The sequence below is a fragment of the Pelodiscus sinensis genome, chromosome 1, assembly GCF_052426305.1.
Source record: "Pelodiscus sinensis isolate ZL-2025 chromosome 1, ASM5242630v1, whole genome shotgun sequence".
Classification (NCBI taxonomy): domain Eukaryota; kingdom Metazoa; phylum Chordata; order Testudines; family Trionychidae; genus Pelodiscus; species Pelodiscus sinensis.
The window spans coordinates 91698296-91718182 of record NC_143052.1 but is presented as its reverse complement, the minus strand read 5'-3'; the positions used below and the strand labels follow the sequence as shown (position 1 = coordinate 91718182).

General features: G+C 43.0%; 1 protein-coding gene across 1 annotated transcript in view; it reads right to left on the bottom strand.

Moving 5' to 3' along the window:
• Positions 1–3542: 3542 nt before the first annotated feature.
• ST13 (ST13 Hsp70 interacting protein) overlaps positions 3543–19887 on the bottom strand; it is a 43506-nt gene continuing 27161 nt past the window's right edge. The window contains exons 9-12 of the mRNA XM_075936355.2: positions 12235–12351; positions 8902–8953; positions 7341–7441; positions 3543–5363 (exon numbers count right to left, since the gene is read on the bottom strand). Of these exons, the coding sequence (XP_075792470.2) occupies positions 5235–5363; positions 7341–7441; positions 8902–8953; positions 12235–12351 (399 nt within the window). The 3' untranslated portion in view covers positions 3543–5234. The remainder of the gene's footprint in view (positions 5364–7340; positions 7442–8901; positions 8954–12234; positions 12352–19887) is intronic.

Here is a 19887-nt window from a genome sequence, read left to right as displayed (position 1 = left end):
ACTCTTGTTGGCTTCCCTTACTCTTTGCAGAATGAATACTGGATGCCAGCTGAGGGCTGCCCTCAGCATTTGATTTGGGATCTGCATTAGACCTAATAAATCAAACATTAGAAGATCAACCTCTGGAGGGTCAATCTTTCTCTGTAGTGTAGACATGCCCTATATGTGTCTGAGGGGAAGAGAGTAGGATAGGACATTTCTTTTGCTCTCAAGTGAAACATGTATCGATTAAAACCCCCAATCTCCAGCATGCAACATCTCCCACTCCAGCAAGATTGGTGGGAGATATACCCTTGTGTCATATTCCCCCATCTGTAACACTGAAGAGTTGATTTTACTCAGCTGAATTGATGTGGATTCTTCTGCTGTATCATCCCCCGCCTGAAGAGGACCTGGAGTAAGATCAGAGGCCAGATCTAGAAGTTGTGAGCATCTGCTCTACCCTCAGCTGAGATTGGCCTCAGCCCTTAGTCACCCATGCACATTGTCCAGTACCTTTGCAATACCAAAGCATATTCAGGAGCTCCAAGTCTGAAATACTGTTAACCTCCTGGTCCAGCTCCTCATAGAATGGGGGTGTTCTAGCAGAGTTACCAGAGCAAGACTTGTGGTCCTTTGTCAGTTGCACAGGTTCTTCACAGAGTTTCCTTCCTTGGCAGAGATCTAATGATGTGGATTCCAGTTAGCTTTCTGGCTGTGTCATCAAGATACATCCACCCCAGACCCACTTGCTATCCTCACACCACATGCTCACAAAAACTTAGTCTCAGGCCACTAACTCACCTATTGGGAAGTATGCTCTCCCAGAATATCAGTGTGGATTTTTTAAATCAAAGCAATTTAAAACACTGATTTTAATCATTATTTAAATCAGCAAACAGGAACCTGGATTTAAATATTTTATTTCAGTTTTGTTTTTGCATGTGTACTTTTAATTCCCTTAAGAAAAAATGATTTTCATTGGTTCAGTATCTATTAAAATCTGTTGTTTGCAACTAAGTATAACCTTCACACTAACTTTCGTGTTTCTTTTGAATAACCTACACATAAATATATAGAGACATGTCAAGTTAAATAGCTTAACATGCATTTCTCCAGATTCAGAGTTTATATTTAGTATGTCAGAAATACTGAATGATGAATTTTTATTTACTAGATTATTTTTCACTAAAAATGCATGTGTCAGGATGCAGCTGGATGAAAACAAATTAAAATGCAGTGTTGTAAAACAGTTTATTATATAAAAATTACTAAAAGGAAACAACTGTAATTAAGTACTTGAATTGTTTCTGGTTACCCTATCCTCCAAAGATTTTGGACCTAGTAGATCTCATCCTCTGCTTTTAGTCACAAGTTCAGAGAAAAACTTCCCTGCTTTTTCAACTCCCAACTGGCTTCTTAATGAAGAAAATAGCATCTGCAGAAGAGGCTACTGCTATAAAAAGTTATTTTAGGACTTCAAAAAATTCTGGGTCCAGGTGCTTACCACAGTGACTTTAATTAGTTTAGGAGTTTGAATTTCAAAAAAGATCAGAAGCTACAGATATTTATTACTAGTACAGAAAACTGCATGCATGCGAAGATGGGGCCTGAACACCAAAGCAGACTATTTATACTGTCTGGAAGTAACTTCCAATCCAATATCAGGGAGTATAAAATTAGACAAAGGGCCCAGGAACCTTTGGGAAGAGAGGTTGGGGGAGGGGAGATGGAGACTAATCAAGTGGACCTTTTGCATTCACGCTGCATAGTTTGATTATCAGCAACACCTGTGTTCAACCTATACTCCACTCCTTAAAAAAAAGCCAACAACTACTAATTGCGTGGTAGCACTTTATAGACTAACAAAACATGTAGATGGTATCATGAGCTTTTGTGGGCACAGCCCACTTCTTCAGATGACCAGAGTTTTGAGTTTAGGATGTGCAGACCCAAAATAAATAGGAGAGAAGGCGGGAGGGGAGAGGAAAAAAAAAAGAGGAGGTGGGAGATAGGGAACAGAGGGTATAGAAAACTCAGGAAGGTAGAGGAAATCAGTAAGTATCTGAAGATTGGGTAGTTAAAATGAAGCAGATAAGAATCTAAGTCAATTGATAATATCCTTCCTGGCATAGAAATCTACACAAAGAGCAGTTTGCACCTTCATTTACTGTTAGGTAGATAGTGTCCTAACCATCCTTCATCAAGATCGAGTCCATTAGCATGAGAATTGAATTTGCAGATTCATCACTGGAGCCAACAATATAAGCTACCAGATCAAAAGGTCATTTGACTGCACATCCAGTAATTTGATCTATGCCATCAAATGCCAGCAATGCCCCACTGCTATATATATATATTAGACAAACTGGACAGTCTCTGCAGGAAAGAATCAGTGGACACAAATCAGATATGCATTAAGGAAACATACAGAAACCTATTGGGGAACACTTTAATCTTCCTAATCACTGTTTAAAGATCTTCAAGTGGCTGTCTTGTCACAAACCAATTCTACTAGCCAGATACACAAAGCAGCATTAGAATTAGAATTCATCCGCAAATTCAATTCTCATGCTCATGGACTCAATCTTGATGAAGGATGGTTATGACAGTACCTACCTAACTGTCAATGAAGGTGCAAACAGCTCTTTGTGTAGATTCCTATGCCAGGAAGGATACTATCAATTGACTTTGATTCTTATCGGCTTCATTTTAACTGCCCAATCTTCAGATACTTACTGATTTCCTCTACCTTCCTGAATTTTCTATACCCTCTGCTCCCTGTCTTGCACCTCCTCTTTTTTCCTCCCCCCCTTCTCATATTTATTTTGGGTCTGCACATCCTAAACTCAAAACTCCGGTCATCTGAAGAAGTGGGCTGTGCCCACGAACGCTAATACCACCACTACATGTTTTGTTAGTCTATAAAGTGCTACCAGACCATTTGTTGTTTTTTTCTGTACAGACTAACTTGGCTACCCCATGAAGCTTCTATACTCCTTAGTTTGCTTGATTTAAAGCACCATCACATGCAAGCCAGGATTTTTTATATGTAGCTAAGAATTGGGCTAGGGCAACCCTATAGCTATACAGGCAGTCCCCGGGTTACGTACAAGATAGGGACTGTAGGTTTGTTCTTAAGTTGAATTTGTATGTAAGTCGGAACTGGTACATATTGTAGGGGAAACTCTAGCCAAACATTTCTCCAGAGCTCAGTTTTATTCTCCCACACCTCACTTCCCTCAGTCCTTTATTCTCAAGCTGAGGTGTCTGCTGAGAAAAGCCGCTCCGTGTCTCCCTGGTCTGCTGGGGGGGGCGCTAGCTTCGCGTCTCCCTGGTCTGCTGGGGGGAAGCAGCTAGTGCGGGGTTGCCTCACCCCGTTTGTAAGTAGGGATCCGATGTAAGTCGGATCCATGTAACCCGGGGACTGCCTGTAATTTGCAGAGAAGGCAAGCTTTTAGTCAAGCATTGTTACTGTAAGCTGTTTAATCATGAACTGTGCGCTTACATTAGGATTGCCACTTAATGCCCCCATTTTCAGTTACAAAGCCAAACCAAGCAACTTCATTTTTCAAAACCATACTTTATTTTAAAGGCAACTAAGTCTTTCAGAACTATATTTATTAAGCAAAAAAGAATTCACATCTCTTTCCATTTTGCAGGGTTATTAGTATGAGAAATAAAGCATTTGTGTGTGTGTCTGTGTTATTTTTACATCTGTTGTTGAGTTCCTAAACAAGTTCAGATTTAATTAAAAAGTGACATCCATTATGGCTTAAGATATAGAATTACAAGATCACAAGACAGAAAAACTTTCAGAAGACCCAAAAATGACCAGAAACTAGTTATGATAAACTTTCCAACATGAGCAGGAGGCAATGTTTAGTAAAGACAAAAAACAAATGGAAGCAGCAAGTGTCTGCACTGTGTTAGTTCCAAACCAATTGAACATACCAGCAAAGACACATTGTTCCAAGGATATCCATGCTGTAACTTCACAAAGTGTTAAAGATATGCACTTTTCTCCTACTTATCCCAAACCTGAAGAACCATGAATTGAACTCAAGTGTTAACTGGAATAGCATTAACTTTCTTCTTAATATCAAGATGGAAGACTGGGTGTCTGTGGTAGGAAAGGGCTCTACTGCTCTGACTGAACAGACAAGAGGACAGAGACGAAAGTTGAAGACTTTGGCCAGAGAGTTCATTTGTAAGCATATTAAGACTCAGACTCCCTCAGAGCCCAGAGTTGCTTTATTGTGGGGTTTATCCTGCCTTTAAAGGACGTAGCATTTCACTCCCTGTGTTCAGGATAGAGAGGCTGTGGTAGGGACAAGTTTCCTTCTATTTAACATTCAAACAGATGAAGCCTGGCAAAAGAGTTGTCTCATCAGAAAGAGTATGAGTAGTCTGGCCAATCAGGGAAGAAAAAGAAGTGCAGAGCTACAGACCGTAGTGTGCTCTCCCTTATCCACTTGGGCAGAGATAATAATACATAGTATTACATCAATAAGCTGGACAGGAATATAGCAAGTAAACTATCTAACCTCAGCTGTATTTGCAAGAAAATGTGTTTCATAACAGAATGAGTAAAGGATAGCCACAGAGTGGCAATTTTAAGTTTTAAACATTGTTGGCAGTACTGCCAGAAGTTCCAGTGTATAATTTGTTACAATAATGGTGACACTTACTGGTTTTGCTCTAACCACCATCTGAAGTCAGTGACTCATCAAAATGTAAAGTGAATATAAGGGTGTGTAAAAGTACCTGCAGACACCTCCTTCATTTAGTTAACACTTGAAAGTAATTGTCCCCACCTTAACTCCCTGTACAATTAGACCAATTTTCTTGTCTCATAAGGCTAATAACAGACCCTGCTATTATAATTCCTGTTTCTTTATTCATTGGGAAGTGAAAGCCAAGATGACAGTTTGCATTAAAAACCACTTTTTGCTAAATCAGACCATTTATTGAAAGAATACAATCTATTATAAGGCTTAATTCAAAGGAGTTAGCATTTAATTCCTGTAACAAATGGTTGCAACTCTTGGGTAGAGAGGAAGGATCGAAAGTGTACGTAACCAATCTTTGCAAAAAGTTTGATGCATGGGGGCAAGAGGCAGGCTCTCTTTAGAGCACCCCACTTCTCTTCATAAGAAGATCAGAGGTACAATGGTTTGTGTTATTGCAACATCTGCATCTATTAAGTAATCGATTCTTTTTTCCATACATGTATGATTTTATTAAAAGGAAATTTATGGTTGACTTCCAAATTTGGCTGACAGTTTGCTGATAAGATTCATGACCTTGGGGTTGTTCTGGTACTTGGACATATTTGCTGGGTTCTGGGCAACATCTTGGAATGCAACCATAACTTCTGGATCCTGAAAAAAAACGAAGAACAAATATAGTTTTACTCTAATACACAAAGCCTTAAAACATTTAAAGTAAATTTAGCACAAGACTGACAGCTCTAGAAATTAAAGCCAAAGGTGGTGTGACTCCCAAATTCAATCTAGTTGTGTCTCGTACGAGACGCCTCTAAAACAAATCCAGGTGACAGGACGTAGAACTGGCAATTCTTTAGGTAGGCATTTGAGTCACTACTGATCTAATGCCACAACAAGGTGGGAGTCGCCATATTTTGGATAAGAAGAAACAGAGCCTGATGAAGATATTACAGACACCATGTCATTTGACATGGTAAAGATGCCAAGTTTGACAGTATTTGAATTTTTGTGACTATGTTCTGCCTAAATGTTTACCCTGCAGTTTTATTTAGGTACAAGAAATCTCTCATGTTCTTTGCTAAGTTCTTCAAGAATGCTATTTGACAAAATAAAACTCTAAGAAGTGGGAAAAGCAAAACTCTTCTGTACATGTTAAGATCAGAAATACCACACTTGTACTAAACAAACTGATTACACTTTTTGATTGACTCAAAGATGAATTTTTTGGCAAAAAAAAATTTGACCTAAAAAATGTCTTCCAATATTACTCATGCATAGCCTGAAGCCTTTACTGAAGATCACATCAGTTCAGGTGAAGATTTGTTCCCAGATAGTGCTATAATTAAAATGAAAGACATCTGCATGGACCAGAGGCATTGTTAACATTTGTTTTGAATGTTTTAAGCTTGCCAATGATTTACTGGTTAGCATATTAGATTTCAAAACAGCCATGAAAAGCTGTTTTATCAGGTCAGTGTACTCAGGATACTAAGTATTTCACATTTGAAAGCCATCCAGATTAAAGCCCAATTTACTTGTTGATATTAAAAGAGAAGTAAGACCCCTTTTTACCTGCCCTATAGACTTGTCACACGCTCACTTTTGTTTCAGCCAAACCCATCATTTTCTTCAACAACTGCCAACAGACTTGCCCTAGGGCCAACTGGTGGACTGGTTCTCCTCGGAACTCCATAGTTAAACAGGGTATGGAATGTTCTTAGCACCAGAAAAATTTAATTTAATATATGGTAATATGGAATTTGCCAAATCAGTTAATCCAGCCAAGTGTTCCACCTTTCAACACGATTTATCCTTACACATTCAAGAGACAACAAGCCTTTCCATTCATAGTAGTCAGATCTTAAGTGTAATGATAGTCCCCTACAAAAACATGCAAAGAAGAGGGAGAAAATAGCTCAAAAAAGCTAGAGCACCTGCTGTTCTGCACAATTTTTGTTTTGTCAAGATTATCTTAGTACAGTGGAAGAATTAACCAACTGCACCAGGTAGACAAATAGTAGATAGGTTTTTCCAGAGTGGTGTTACCCATGCTGTTCAACAGTGAGGGGCAACCTAAACTAGTGAGGGGTCTGCATGAGTGACCCTTTAGTTCAGTGGAACACAAGATTATTTAAGCAAGACAGTCTCTCGGGATAGCGTTTTTGCTAACTTTGCCTGAATACCTAGAATTTGCAGCATGTGCTGTTTGAACCACAGAAGCGTTTTGATTGGATGCAAAGGGAATGGATGGCTCTCACAATGTTGTGTGCAATCAACACTCAACTTACTTCACGTATCCTTGCTTTAATCAGGTATCAGTTTTGTAATACTAGTAGGAAAAAACCAATGTGGACAAAACCCGGCAGAATCTGACATCCCCGTGCATGGGCAATGGTAAACAAAATGTCTTGTGGATCACATATAAAACCCCAATGGGTCACATGCAGTCCTCAGGCCACAGGTTGCCCACTACTGTGTTAGAAAGTGGGTTTCACTAACTGCTTGCCATTTGTCCTAAGGGGAAAAAAGCCTCTCAACTTGAATAAGAGAAAGATTTTTTTCCTCCCCTTGTAAGTGACAAGAGAACATATGTAGTGTTCTACTCTGCACATTTATGTTGTAAGTCCTCACCTGCATGGCTGCAAGAACTTCTGGATCGCTAAGAATTTCATTGAGACCGGGCATCCCTGCCATGCCTGGCATACCTCCAGGCATTCCTCCAGGAAACCCACCTACACACAGAAAAGAAAATACACAAAGGAAAAACTTCAGTCATTTATATATAATCGCATAGCCTAAGACAGACCCTGTCTCTTACTAGTCCCAGCCAGAAAGCTGAACAAGGCTACTGGTATTCCATCAGCTAGAGATTAGGGACTTGATAAAAAAATATGCATCTCACTTCATCCATATTTTTGGAATCTTAGGCAATAGAAGGCTCATAAAGGCTGCAGTTATTTTGGGTTAACTCACCAAACCAGGTGAACCCTATCAGCTCAAACCCAGTAACATAAAAAAAGGTTTAAGTGTCTGAGTCAGAAGTAACATGGGATAGGAAGTCAGAGAGGCATCTCATGAATAAAGCACTCAGGTCAAATATACACTGGTAAAATAACTGCACGTTAAATCAGCTCCCAGAGCTGTAGCTTTCAAGGTGTCCATATTCACAAAGCGCTTAGTATGCACTAGCTCCATAGTTACTGCACTCTAGGTAAACCACCTCAACAAGAAGCATAGAGCTAGCCATACTCTGGATACAGCATTAGGGTGCCAGTGTGGACACCGTGGTATAGTACTGCATTGTGACTGGCCTCCAGCACCCTTCCCATAATTCCTTCTCTGGCCTCTCCGGTCATCTTATTCAACTGTACTGCCCTACTCTCAGGAGACCTACCTAGACCTGCCCTTTGCGTTCTTTTTTAAAATCCCCTTCCTGTTTTCTTGGTGATGCGTGGTGTGTTCTCAGTGCATTTTTCCAGATGGTCATGACTGCTCCACACACCAGGAGATCCCCATCTTGGAGCCATGCTGAGGTGATGGACTTCATCAGTTTTTGGGGAGAGGAGGTAGTTCAGGTGCAGCTGCACCCCAGCCATAGGAATTATGATAGCTACAGGCATGACTGAAAGTGGCCAAGTGGTCATGACCAGGACACACTGCAGTGCAGGGTCAAAGTAAAGGAGCTGTGAAATGTCCACCACAAGGTGCGGGAAGCAAACTACTGCTCTGGTGCTGTGCTCACAACCTGTCAATTCTACAAACTGCTATGACATACTCGGGGGCGGCACCCCAACTCTGCTCCAAAGGTCTCCATGGATATTTCAGGGGCCATCTAAGAGTGAACCAAGCGAGGAGGAGGACATTGTAGACAAGTGTACACACTTAGCTAGCTAAGCAATACCTCATTTTAAATAGTCTTCTCATGCACAACTCACTTCAACCAAACAATCTTTACTTTTCAGATCTGAATCCCCTCACATTTATTTCTACACTCAGTAGAAGGTAGGAAGAGGCCTTTTCCTCTTCACCACCTGGCCCAAACTACAGCCTTCCAAACTTTTACAAGTTCCTGTTCTTACAGCCTTTTCTTTCACTGAAGGAGTAGTGAGAATGAATGCTATGATCCTGCTTCACATGGAGAAACATGTCATCTTCTTCTGTGCTTGATTATGATTACCAAAAAATAAGGTACCTGGAAAGCCACCAAACTGAGCTCCTCCTGCCTGTTGCCGGGATTCTTCCTCCTGCAAATGAAAGCACATCATAAGAACGGCCATACTGGATCATATCAAAGGCCCAGATAGCCCAGTATCCTGTCTTCTGACATGACAGGTACCCCACAGGGATTCAACAGAACAGGTAATCCTGAAGTGATCCCATCCCCTGTCACCAATTCCCAGCTTCTGAAAAACAGCGGCTAGAGATACCATTCCTTCAAGGGATATAAAATCCCATTTAATTAATTAACTGATTAAACATTAAGTTTAACACTCCGATGAAACACGGGCAGATGATGGGGCCAGCAGAGCCACTGCCACTTCTGGAGCCGCTTCACATGGGGTGGTCACTTCCAGGGCGAGGCAGGACAACTGGCGGGGCTGGAGCAATCCTCCGGGAAGTGGTTAGTCAGTAAAGTTACCCAGTAAAGCATCACCCATACTCGTTAATATCCCTAATTCCTACCCATCCTGGCTAAGTCACTGAAAGACCGATCCTCGATGAATGTATCTGGTTTTTGAACCCCGATAAAGTCCTGATCTTCACAACATCCTCTGGCGAGGAGTTCCATAGGTTGACTCTGTGTTGTGTCAAGTAGTACTTCCTTTTGTTTTAAACCTGCCACCTATTAATTTCATTTGATGACCTCTAGTTCTTGTGTTGTGAGAACAAGTAAATACTTTTCCCTTATTTACTTTCACCACACAGTCATGATTTTATAGACTTCTATCATATCCCTGCTTAGTGTCCTTTTTTCTAAGCTGAAAAGTCCCAGTTTTATTAACCTCTCCTCAGGGCAGTTATTCCAAACCTCTTATCATTTTTGTTGCCCTTATGTGCATGAAGTATTCAAGATGTTCGTGTATCACGGACTCATACAGAAGCATTAAGATATTTGGCTATTTTCTATCCCTTTAATGATTCCTAACATTCTGTTTGCTATTTTTGACTGCTGCTGAACATTGAGTGGATGTTTTCAGAGAACTATCCACAATAACCTCAAGATCTCTTAAGTGGTAATACCTAATTTAGTCCTCATGATTTTGTACATAGTTGGGTTATATTTTCCAATATGCATTACATAGCATTTATCAACAACATTAAAATTCGTCTGCCATTTTGTTGCCTAATCACCTCATTTTGTGAGATTCTTTGAAGCTCTTCATAGTCTACTTCAGACATAATTATCTTGAGCAGTTTAATATCATCGGTAAATTTTGCCACCTCACTATTTACCCCATCCTCCAGATCATTTATGAATATGTTGAATAGGACTAGTCCCCGGACAGAAACCTGCGGGACACCACTAGTTACCACTCTCCATTCTGAAAAATGACCATTTATTCCTACCCTTTATTTCCTTATCTTTTAACCAGTTATCAATCCATGCCCAGGTAGTGGCCCATGGTCACTGCGTGGAGAAATCCCTGTGATATTATACTTTGTATTAAGATCTTGTCCTTTTAGATATATCTGTAAGTGTTTTTCTAGAATCTCTGTAACATTTCTCCTATAACTTTGTATTAAGAAATATAGATCTTGTAAGAAAAAATGCCTTTTGAGCTCTCCCCTTTCCTTGATTGCCCTGTTGAAATGAATGAGGTATGAATGGAGAATGAAAGGGGAGCACCTCCAGCAGCAGTTGCAAGGGTGGAGAAGGTCTGGGAACCAGACCCAAGACAATACCTGCAAAGTGAGCTCACTAATAAGACTGGACATACAGACGCCTTGGGAATCAAGCAGCAAGTGCCTGCCCTCGGAAGAACTCTCTTTGAAGCAGCATTAGGAAAGGCGAGGCGATGACTAATTGGCTGCATGAGAGGGATAAATAGGAGGCATCTTGCAGAGGGACCCCAGGTTTTCATCTTGTCAACATGGGAGCATCGATCCGGATCGGCAGAAGCCTGGCTCCACCCCCTCCCCCATCTAACTCACCAGGCCAGTGCAGTTAGGGGGAGCAACTTTTGGTAACAACAAGATGGAGAGTGCTTGTGTGTGTGTGTGAGAGTGCATGAGTGTGATGTATCATAATTATTGATCACACATAGAATAATCAATACATGTGGCGTGTTGCCTCATCCCCCTGAAAAAGATCCCGAGCACTTCTGAAAAAGATCCCGAGCACAACTGGTGCTGAAGGTAGTGGTAGTGGCAGGACTTGGCAGGCTCCCTACCAGACTCCTCAGAAGAGGGGACATGTCCCTCCCTCAACTCCTAGCTCAGCTTCACACATTACCTCACCCCAAGTATTGGCTCTGCAGCTCCCATTAGCACGGAACAGAGCTTGGAACTGAGGAAAGGGAATATCACCAATTCTGGGGAGACCCCAGAGACCCCGCCAAGGTAAGCACCACCCAGAGCTCTCACCCCCCTCCCACATATCAAGCTCAGCCCCCTCACACAGCCAAACTTCTGCTGCTGCTGCTGGGGGAGGGAGGTACGGTGACCCAAGACTACCCCAGCAGCAGTTGGTGTAGCCCAAGGTGCTCAAGTGGCCTGAGGCAGCTGCAACAGAAGTCAAAGAGGTCCCAGAAAGCCATGGAATCTGTGGTTTCCATGACAAACTCATAGTCTCAGTGATTAGGGATGTAAAATCCCATTTACTCAGTTAACTGGTTAAACATTATGCTTAAATTGCTTAAACAGGAGGTGAGCTGGAGTGTCCCGTCCCCAGTGTGGCAAGCTGCCCCAACCGTGTTGGAGTGCCTGTTGTGGGCATGGACTGCTCCGGCCCAAGGTTAAGCCAGTTAACCATTCACATCCCTATTAGTGAAGGCCATCTAAGTACTGACAAACGACACAGTTGGGAAGAAAACCAGATGGTGAGGTAGAGAGGAGGGTACATGAGAAACTAGAAAAAAAAAAAAAAAAGGAAAGAGGGAGTGGGGGGAAATCAGAATCATGTTCAGCAAAAACCTTTGTGCTGAGATCCAACTTACTGCAGCTGAGCTGGGAATACAGGCATTTCATATGCTTGAAGTTACTGTTATAACTAACTTGACTTTTAAAGAAAACCGTTGCAGTTGTGTGGCCAGAAAGGAAGTAAAACGGGTAACTGAGTATTCCAGATTCAACAGAGCTCAGGATCCACCACCTGTTTCATCGCCTCAGTCAAGTAACCAAGATACACAGCACCAAGGGGACCTGGTCCATGAGTAAGATTCCTAGAAGCTATTGTAAAACAAACTATAATTCCGTTTAAAAAATATAATTGGAAGGGGTTGCATATAATAGAAAGATTAAACCTCTCACAATTCCTAAGATTATGGAGCACATTTTAGAAAAGGGCTCTGTATGACAAGCTCACCCTCTGTGCTCTCTCATGTTCCTCTCGGGCTTTCTTCACCCTCTCCAGCCTTTCCTTGATTTCTTTTTCTTCACGCTTGCGCTCATACTTCCTGCGATGTTCAACAATCTTCTGAGCCTGAGGCAGGAAGAATCAGTGAATAATCTTGTGCATTGTTTTCCTTTGATACACTACATAAATTTAACCACTGAGCTAGTTTCAATGAGTTTTCAAAAGAAGTGTTGGTGACTTCATCAAATAGCATTACCTGACTCTAGAGATTAGAAAAGTTTAAAAAACAGCACCTTAGAGACTAACTATTAGTTGTTAGACATCATGTAGCTGGTGGTATGAGCTTTGGTGGGCACAACCCACTTCTTCATTATGACTGGAGTATTAAAAGTCCAGATCCAAGAATAAATAAGGGAAGGCGAGTTACAGACTAACCTGGCTACCTCTCTGAAGCTTTAGAGATTAGGTTTACCACAAATCCCTCCCAAATGTGTCAGTGGTATTGGGGTCAAACAACATGATTGGTCCCTTAGTCAAAATATGCACTTCCCCAACATACCCCCTTTTCCACATGAAGCTCTGGGATTTACCATTCCCCCAATCCTATCATCCACATCATAGAACTACACAACCCCATACCTTTGGCAAGAACAGGCAGAGAAAAGCCTGGCCTTTTCCACAGATATTCAATATTATCTGTCTGCCATTCAAACAGATAGAAATGTTCTTTATACTGTTCTTGTGGAAGCTGTTGCTTTCAAAACCACCATGGTTGTGTACGCAAAATCTGATGATTAGGGCAAAAAGTCACTTTCCGATTCTACTTTGGGCTTTCTGTCTTCTAATGTAAAACACTTACATTCAAGTTCCTTGTTAAACCAGAGCATTCCTGAATGGATGTATGGAAAAAGTGGAAATGAAGTTGCTTCTCACAAGTGACTTGCTCTTCAAATGTACTGCCTCTACCAAGATTAGCTAGCAATGATCTCCTTAAGGATAGGAGGCAAGTAAGGAGGCTACAGGTGGAACAGTAATTGAAGCATTGCTCCCCTGAAACCAGGTTCTGCTGTCCATAAGATGTGAACTATTTTCCCAGCACTACATCACTGAACCCACCTTTCCCTCACTCTCCAAGCAGCAGCAGTGCCCAGAGTCCCCAAATTTAGTCATGGGTATTTTTAGTACAAGCCACGGGCTGTGAATTGTTATTTATTGCCCATGACTTAATAAAAATACCCATGACTAAATTGTAGCCTTCATCATAACCATGTTGCTTGTAGGAATTCACAGCTTGTAGGAATTCACAACAGTTACTGTAACAGAGTGGAACTCCCCTTTTGCGGCCAAGTGCATTTGCTTGCACTGCCTCTTTAAAAGCCTTTTGGCTACTCAGCCCTCCAGCTGAGTCACATTACTGTAGGATATTCAAATCCCTTCCAGGATACACACGTAACAGGGGCTCATCCCAGTGCCGTCTGCTGAGGTGTCCAATATCTGTCTCAGTTTCCCCTCAGTCTCTTTCCTCACTTAGAGTGTGGCACTTTCAGGGCTTCTCCTCCAGAAGGCAACTTGCTTGGTTAGCCTGGTAGTCTGCTCACCTCGAGCTCTGCCCCACACTGACTGCTGGTGAGCTTTGCAGCTCTTTTTGTTAGCCTCCCTGGCACCTGATAGGCCAGTTCCTCTAAAAAAGGAGAGGGGGAACCTTAGGCCCAAGGGCTGGATGCGGCCCTCAGCTTGTCTCGATCTGGCCCCCAACCCTCAGGGCCCCTTCAGCATTGTGGGGCTGGAGCACAGAAAATCTACTAACCTGGGCCCCCCAAGGCTCTGGTGAGGGAGGGGAATATGGGAAGTGTCTTTCTGCTTCTCACTTGTATGTTGTGTAACTCTGTGGGTTAGTGGCCTCTGAACCAAAAAAGGTTACCTACCTGTGCTTTAAATCCTCTCTAGCCTCTTGGAGGACTTGTCTAAGGCTCTTTCTGGGCAAGGGCCTTGTCCACCCTGTCACAATTACCCTTCAAACTCTGGAATAACAGATTTATGAAAGAGTCTGATGACTCCCAATTTGAGGAAGGGTCTGGGGAGTTTCAATCCTGAAGCTTTCACACGCTATTTTAAGTCTGAGGAGTGCTTTCAAGATCAATATGGAGATAAGATAATCATCTGATTAATCATCCAATTAAACACTTGAAGATACCCTTGGACAATATTTGCCCACAGCAGAGTACTGGACCTTCTAAAGTACAAACACTCATATCCACTCACAAACATCCCACTCTCCCTACCTTTAATATCATCAATTCACAGACACTTACCTTCCTTCCTCCCACTCCCCCCCCCCCGCATCCCCCTTCTGTTCTGCAATGTGATTTGTCCTTTTCATATTTGTTCATTTTTTTAATTGTATCCTTTGGTATATATGGTTGTGACTACTTTCTTCCACTATTTGATCTGAGGAAGTGGGTCTGGCCCACGAAAGCTCATCATCTAATAAACCATCTTGTTAGTCTTTAAAGTGCTACATTGTCCTGCATTTTGCTTCAACTACCCCAGACTAACACGGCTACATTTCTATCACTATATCCAGCTGTGAATGCTTGGTTTGTACGCTATTCAGCCACTGTTGCAAGGGTTGAGCAGCTGAAGCCTTGTAGAGCTGGCGAAAAAAGTGCATCAGTTTCAACACTCAATTTCTAATCTAGACTTTGCTACCTCCTCTATCTGGATGAGTTTTTGGACCATTTCTCTAGACAGTGAAGCTAGAGACCAAGAAGAATCTAAGAGGGTCATCTATGAAGACCAGCCCCAGAGCTGGAGCAGCAAGATACAGCAGAGTAATTCTTGTCTTGCAGGAAATCTCTCAGCATACAGTTACAGGGTGTCCCTGTTATACATCACCCAGATAAACACTGGTTCCAAACTAACATCATTGACGCTTGCAGGAATGGTTGTGTTTTAAGTCCTCCCATTCCCTGCTCTTATGCTGCACACAAAAAAAAGACCAATTTGTTCAAACGGAAGTTAGCCGCAGGAAAAAAAATTCTCTGCTTTACGTCATTTCACTATACATCCATGTATTCTGGATGTACAGTGAGGACACCCTGTATTTAGATAGGGATACACCTAAGGCACTCCCCCTCTCCCCATATAGATTAATTGTGACCAATGCACGGCATTTGGTGAATACCTAAGGGGTGCTGCCAGTCCAAAGAGTAGAACCTTATTTTAATTGTTGTCAAGTACAAACCTAAGATACTTCCTGTGCTTTTGCCTTATCAAGGCATGGACGTAGAAGTTTTCAGAGCTACGGTCCCATACCATTTCTGAAGATTAAGAGGATTATGCTTTCCAGAAGAGCCAGGTAGAATTTTGTTTTCCTGGGGTAATTTCTTCAATTTGCAGAAGTCTTGAACAGAGCCTTTCCCAAGAGGACTACCAAAACCTCCTTTTGCAGCAGTTTGAGAAGGATGTATGAAAAAGTAACGTGGTATGGCTTATGACTAGACAGAATACCTGTTCTATGGGATCTAGGATCTACTGATCCAGAGAAACATTTCACTATGCTTAAAAAATATGGGGACAAAATCCCCAAATGGAGAGATAGGAGAAGAGAAGAGGATTTGACTTTCTTGGAACTGATTCTGGATCCTGTACCACATCCTTGCTTTTGAAATGCAGGATAGGTTAAATAAGGTAATCGAGGGATAGAATAAATAAATAAGATCTTTGTCTTTCAACAGAGATAGGAAGATTCCTAGAACACCTGGGTCAGTACTGGAGACCGATACAGAAGCACACTGTTGAAATTCCTTTTCTAAGATCCTAGAAGACTACTTAGAGGAATTAACGCTGTATCAGTCTTAACATTAAAAAATGGTCACCTCCTTTCAAATAATACATCTGATATTTTGGTTGGAATCACTAAAGAGACCTGAACTTCTGAAGAGAGTGTCTTGAAAAACAGTTGTGGACAAAAGCCTGTCAATTGAGACCTCTTGGGATTCAAAAATCTAAACAAACACTTGCTTTTTGCCCTATGGGTTGATTTAGGCACATAAGGCCATCACGGGTATAAGTCAGGAGTAGAGAACCTTTTTTCCCTTATCAGAGACCACTGACCCATGGAAAAAAAGTTATGGGTGCCACACAGCCCCAGGCATGAGAGGGGAATAGATTCAGGGTTTCCTCTGCAGTGGGTGAGCCGGCACACACAGCTCCCGCCTCACAAGGGGAGGGGCACAGAAATGAGGGATTAGGGTGCAAGAGATTGGGGTGTGAAAAGGGATGAGGGCTCAGGATGGGTTTGCAGGCTCTAAGTGTGGCCTGAGATGCTGGAAGGGGCTCTGGGTTCGGGATGCGGGAGCTGGCTCACCACTAGGACAGAGGGTTTGACATGACAGGTCTGGGAAGGAATTAGGGTGCAGGAAGGGACTCCGACCTGGTACGGGTCTGAGGTGCAGAATCTGGGAGGGAATTTCAACTCTGAATGGATGACATTTATTGGAGGTGGCTCCCTGCCAGTGGTGCAGCAAAGCCAAGGCAGGCTCCCTACTTGCCTTGGTCTCCTGGCTGCACCCTGAAGCAGCCACCACGTTCAGGTTGTAGGCTGGTTCCTGGGCAATGGGAACTGCACAACTAGTGCTGGGAAGAGCATGCTGTTTACTTGATCTCTTCTGCACCTAGGAGCACACCAGGGCTTCTGGCTCACTGTGCAGAGATTTGCTGCGGGCCCAATGACATTAAGCGGTGGACTGGGAGCAGCCTACGGTTTCCCACCCCTGCTATAAGCTACGTCAGGCTACATGACCAGAGGCCCTGAGAGTCAAGGTGGAGAAGAAATTAGTCTTCATGCCAAATATGTCTTACCTTCTTGATTTTTTGTTCCTAGGATAAATTCTACTTTCAGCTTTTAATTTATCACTTTGGTACAACTAAACCTAAAATACAACTCAACTCCTTCCTCATGATATAAAAAGAGAACCTTATTTTCTGTAAAGTGAACCATCACAGGCAGGGTGGCTCTAGATCAGGAGTTGGCAACCTTTCCAAACCAAAGAGCCAAACTACATAAAAATTCAGAACAATTGGTCAACAAAGAGCCGTATAAGAATGCCTATTTGCATGACTGAAAATATACAACTTAATATTATTGATAATTGACACGATTAGTAATAGCACACATGAAACATACTCAGAAATTTAATTTTATTTAATAGGATTTCTGCTGCTGTATCTTTTTGCACATTTCTTTGAAGTTTACATCATAACTGGTCAAATCCAGCTTCATGCACGCATTCAGGCTGTCTTCTGTCAATCTTATGGCAGGGGGCTAGTGATGTGGGAGTGCAGGAGTCTGAATTAGGGTATATGAGGGGCTCAGGGCAGGAGACTGGGGTGTATGATGGACTCAAGGCACAAGGTTGGGGAGTGTGGGGGTACAGGCGTGTTATGGCAGGGAACTGGGGATGTGAGGGGTACAGCAATGTGAGGCTATGAAGGGCTCAGAGCAAGGGATTCAGCTGTATGATGGACTCAGGGTTGGTATGAGTGGGGGTGCATGAGTGTTATAATATGGCAGCCAGGCTTCATTTTTAAATAAAGTAAAATATTATATCCAACACAAAAGGTTTCAACATTGCCTTTATGGCAGGAGTGGGGAGCCCTTTTGAGCCAGGGGCCATTGACCCACAGAAAAAAAATCAGTTGGGGACCACAAAAGTGAGGAGCAAAAAAACCCCTTCCAAAACCCTCACTGATGTAACCCCCTCCTCCCCCAAACAAACACCTGATTCCCCTGGTGCTCCAGTCCCATAGTGTGGGTAGGGGCAGCGACAACTGAGGTTCAAGGCCTCAGGCCAGACTTACTCTTCTGGAGTTTCAGAGTTAGTGGATTTTGTGGGTCCCCCTAATGCTCTGGGTTGGGGCCAAAAATGAGGCATTAAGTGTGTAGGGCAGGACTATCAGTGAATGGGATAGAGATGAGAGTGCAGGATCTGGTGGGAGGTAGGGTGTAGGAGGGCGTCAGGTTTGGCCAGGGGGGCAGGCTGCCAGAGCAGGGGGCAAGAGCAGGCTGCCTGCTTGGCCAGAGGATGCGTGGCCAGAGGGCAGGAGAGGGATCTGGCCAGAGGGGGGATTCTGGTCAGGGGGCTAAGAGCAGAGGGGGATTCTGGCCAGAGGGCAATTTTGGCCAGGGGTTTGGGGGCAGGCTGGCTGGCTGGGAGGGGGGAGAGGGATACTTGTTTTTGCACCACACACTGTATAACACACCTCCTGCTGCTCCAATTCATCGGCAGGAAGCCTCCAGTAAGGGTTTGCAAGGAAGGCCTGCAGGGAGTGTGTTGGGGGGGGGACAGACAACAACAAAATAGCAGTCCCAGGAATCCATCTTTGGGAAGGAAAGCGCTGTTGCTCTGAGCAGTTTTTAGCCTGTTTGTTCCCTGCATGGGGCTTTCGTCCCCCCTCCCCCCGCCCACCTAGGAAGCCAGCACTGGTGTTCCAGTCTTGCGGGGGGTCATAAGGTTGTAGCACTGGCTCTGTGCTGCGGGGGGAGCTAGGAGGGGCTGAGTTGGGGCTCCAAAAGAGCCTATTTGGCTCCTTAGTGCGCTATATTTTGCGCTCAAGCTACTGATTGCCAACGCCTGCTCTAGACCTACCTGGTCAATTCTAATAGACATTTGGTAGTGATTGTGCCCTGGAAGCTACATGTGCTGAAATCGTTGGAAGACATTTTGGTATTTGTTCCTCTCTGAGGCATTTCACATTTGTCTGAAGCAAAGAACAGTAGGCAGAATCAAAAGAACTTCCCCAACAGTCTTCCTAGGTGACTCCATGATCTTGAGCAAGGCCCAAATCAATTAAAATGTTAATAAAAACACTGATCCTCTTCCATACCTATTTACAATGTGCACAAGAACTATTTATCCATTATATAATAACAAAGGAGAAAGGGACAGATTGGTTCTGTGGCCACTATCACAGGTGAATGAAAAGAAATGGAAAAACCATTACACAAGATAGACATTGCATAAAATGGAACTAACTTGGAAAGTATGTAATATTCCTCCAACTAGTAACTAATGGTCAGAAATGGCTCACTGATCACACAGCATGAGAAATCTGCAGTGATATTCTGCAGAGATAAATTCATAAAGAACGATAGCTGCTTTTAAGGAAAGAGTATGCTTCCCTCTAGTGGTAATATAATGCAATAAAGTATTTACTATATAAAACAGTAGTCTCCAACCTTTTTAATCACAAGATCACTTTTTGAACTTAAGTGCAATCCAAGATCTACCTCAAACACAAATACCCTTGTCCCGCCTCCTTCGTGCCCCTTCTCTGAGGCCCTACCCCTGTTCACTCTGTCCCCCATCTTTTTCCCTTTCACCAGAGAGGGGCAGATGGTTCGGGCATAGGCTCTGGTCTTGGGCTAAGGGATATGGAGTGTGAGAGGGGCTCTGAGCTCAGCCTGGGGCAGGGAGTTGGGGTAGAGGGGATTCAGGGTACAGGCTCTGAGGGCATTTGAGTCTAAGGAGCTTAGGACAAGGGCTTGAGGTGCAGGAGGGGTTCATGATTGGGGCAGGGGTTTAGGATTTTGGCTCCAGCTGGACACTGCTTACCTCAGGTGGCTCCTGGGTGGTGGTGCAGTGGGACTAAGGCAGGCTC